The sequence below is a fragment of the Lathyrus oleraceus genome, chromosome 3 (assembly GCF_024323335.1).
Source record: "Lathyrus oleraceus cultivar Zhongwan6 chromosome 3, CAAS_Psat_ZW6_1.0, whole genome shotgun sequence".
Classification (NCBI taxonomy): Eukaryota; Viridiplantae; Streptophyta; class Magnoliopsida; order Fabales; family Fabaceae; genus Lathyrus; species Lathyrus oleraceus.
In genome coordinates this window covers 127,292,744-127,295,747 of record NC_066581.1, presented here as the reverse complement: position 1 = coordinate 127,295,747, position 3,004 = coordinate 127,292,744, and the positions used below count along the sequence as shown (strand labels likewise).

Sequence of the window (3,004 nt, the reverse complement as noted above, 5' to 3'; positions counted from 1 at the left end):
ATACTTGTAAGAAACATACCTAATACATATCATGATACAAGTGATATATGCTTCCTATTGTACCCTCTCAATAATTCATGAGCAATTATAATATTTTCATGTATCACTTTACTTGGAACAAAGGCAGATTGACTTTCATCAACCACCACATTAATCACTTGCTCAACCTTAAAGTTAAAATCTTTATATTATTTTGTAAACAATGGTGTAACATGCAATAGGTCGCATATCCTTCATTGTTCTTGAGTCATATTTCTTTGGGATGAGGGTGACCAATGAACAATTTACTGCATGGTACATCCTATTATTGACAAAGAAGTCTTGCATCCTTCACATCTTCACTAATAATGTTCCACGTTTTCTTCAAGAATTTAGCATTGTAGCCATCAATTCGTGGAGCTTTTGGATCACATATTCCTTTCAATGATGTCCATATCTCATAGTCAGTAAAATTATAAATAAGATTGTTCATATGTATGTCTTTAAGTTGAGCATCATTTGTCAAGGCAACAATATCCACAAGATTAATTCTGTGAGCAGTTGTACCAATTAGCTCTCTATAGAATCTTATGACTTCTTGTTCAATTTCCTTATGATCTTTGAGAATTGTACCATTGGGATCCCCTAGTTTGTGCATTTCAATTTTTTTGCTTTTTCCTCTAATGGTAGCATGGAAGTATGCTAAATTGATATCTCCAAGTTTCAACCAGTTTATCTTTGATTTATGCATCATAATTTGCTCTTCTATTTTAGTGGACTGCATAAGGTTTTCTGTCCATTTTTGAACTTCTTTGATATGGTTTGGGTTGAACCTATCTTCTGTCAGTTTATTTTGAGTCTTCTCCAAATCCATCTTAATATCAGGTATGTTATTAACTATGTTTTTCATTTGCTTGTTTAGCCTTATGAACATTGGTTGGAGTCTAATCAGTTATCTTAACATTCAATTGTCAACCACACAATTCAAGAATTGAAGGTATGAAATCTTCTTACCTCAGCTCTATATCTCATAATGTTGATATTGAGGGGATTATGATCAGATATATGAGTCAGCATAATCTCTATATCATAGCTCGGGAAGGAAATGAACCATTCTCTATTGCAAATTACTCTATCGATCCGAGAGTATATAGTACCATTAAGGTGTCTTTCTGACCAGGTAAAATGTTCCCCTTTAGTTTCATGTTCATACAAGCCCACCTCTTCCATCATATCTTATAGATCTCTCACTTCAAAGTCTTGGACAGGGTTCCCTCATGTTCTATCATTGATTCTTAAATATTTTTAAAGTCCCCAATTACCACCCAAGGTCCTTATATGGTTTAGAAATTATTTTGATGTCTCTCCAAAGATCTTTCCTTTGTGTTAGCTAGTTTTATTCATAAATTACAGTCATCCAGTAAGATCTTTCCCCATTTGTGGTAAGGATTTCTCAGTGGAGATGTTGGTATGACTCCCATCTGGCCTTGATGTCCATTATCATAGTATTCCATATAATCCAATTTTTTCCATTTGGATGGTTGTTGTAGTTATCAAGCCACCCCCATTTCTCTCCAAATCTCTTCCTGATAGTTCTAGCATTATTGTTTTTGACACAAGTTTCTACCAAATCAACACAAAGAAATATGAAGCTTATTGATATAGGCCTCTATATCAATATGTTGTGCTCTTTTGTTAAGGAATATTACATTCTAAGCTAGCACCATGGTACTTCAGCAGATGAGGTTGTTGAGTTTTCCATCCCAAGAACCTTAAGCCCATTCTTGCATCCCACCACTATTTCTTCCCTCGTTCTAGATGTTCCTTCTATCCATGTTTATTTGCCTATATTTTTTTTTAGGATCCCACTTGTCATACCCCAATTTTGTCCGGGCATTTTAAATCTTCATAAATTTTGATTTCACTTTTAATTTGCATGATATGCACAACATGACATGCATTCCATCATGAATAATACCTGAAATATCAGTCGGAATAATACCTTAAGAGGTCTCCTATGGCGATTCTCGACCATAACTTTCTTAATTCGGATGAGTAAGAGGCGTGTACGAGTATAACGTTCGGGTTCCGCTAAAGGATCTACTAAATTTCCGGTACTATGGGTTCTTCGCATTTACCGGCTAATAATGCCTTAGTCTATACGATGTAACAACAAGGTACAAAATTTGACGAAGTTGGTCCCTGGCAACGGCGCCAAAAACATGATCGCGTGTTTCGCAAGTGCACGAATTACGTCAAACTAATATAAAAGAATATCGATCCCACAGAGACCAATCATCAATCTATCGATTAATATCGTTACAGTGTTTATCTAAGGCGGTATAAAAGAGATATTGGGTTTGCAAAATAACGGTAAATAATAAATGCAGGTAAAGACATGTTGAATGTATCTCTCGTCAGTTAAGTGATGTTTCGATTGTCTAAATAGAACTACTTATGAGGCAATATTTTCTACTCTTGAAAAGAATCCATTTAATAGGAATTGTCGCTTTCGCGTATTCAGAACCGAGTTTACCCTTAAATTAAGGCCTCTTATTGTCACTTATAAAAGGTGCGCAGAACGCTAAAGTAGTAAACTTATTTTTAAGAAATGAGACTCGTAAACTTATTTGAAAAGTGATTTTGATTTGGAAAGTTTACCTAAGGAGTTTCCTGATTTTAAATCTATCAACGTGTCCGAAAACAGTTTCAAAAATAGTCGTTCCTTAAAGTGATAAAAATTCCTAATTACTAAGCCAGGGTGCTTTCGCACTCCTCAAATAATTAAAACTAACCAAGTTTGTTTTAGAAAACTCAAGTTAAAAATCAAAACAGCCTTTAAAGTATTTCTACAGATTTAATATGTGAAACATTACTTTAACAACGATCCTTACATTCTAACCTTTAAAAGATTTAGCCAGACATGGTAACACAACGGTGTTAATCATGATGAAGAGTTTGTTTTAGAATGTGAGGCATAAAGAGCGATTAAAGTGAGTAAAATAAATAAAGTAAAGCGAGTGCA

The 3,004-nt window shown here is 34.4% G+C and overlaps 1 protein-coding gene across 1 annotated transcript; it reads right to left on the bottom strand.

The window, feature by feature from the left end:
• Positions 1-304: 304 nt before the first annotated feature.
• On the bottom strand, positions 305-853 carry LOC127130013 (uncharacterized). Its single transcript, XM_051059099.1, has one exon. It carries the CDS (start codon positions 851-853, stop codon positions 305-307), a length of 549 nt encoding a protein of 182 aa, XP_050915056.1.
• Between the last annotated feature and the right edge of the window lie 2,151 nt (positions 854-3,004).

What these genes read in the sequence shown, in the direction of transcription:
- LOC127130013 (XM_051059099.1), bottom strand. Translation starts at nt 853, where the DNA reads ATGGATTTGGAGAAGACTCAAAATAAACTGACAGAAGATAGGTTCAAC.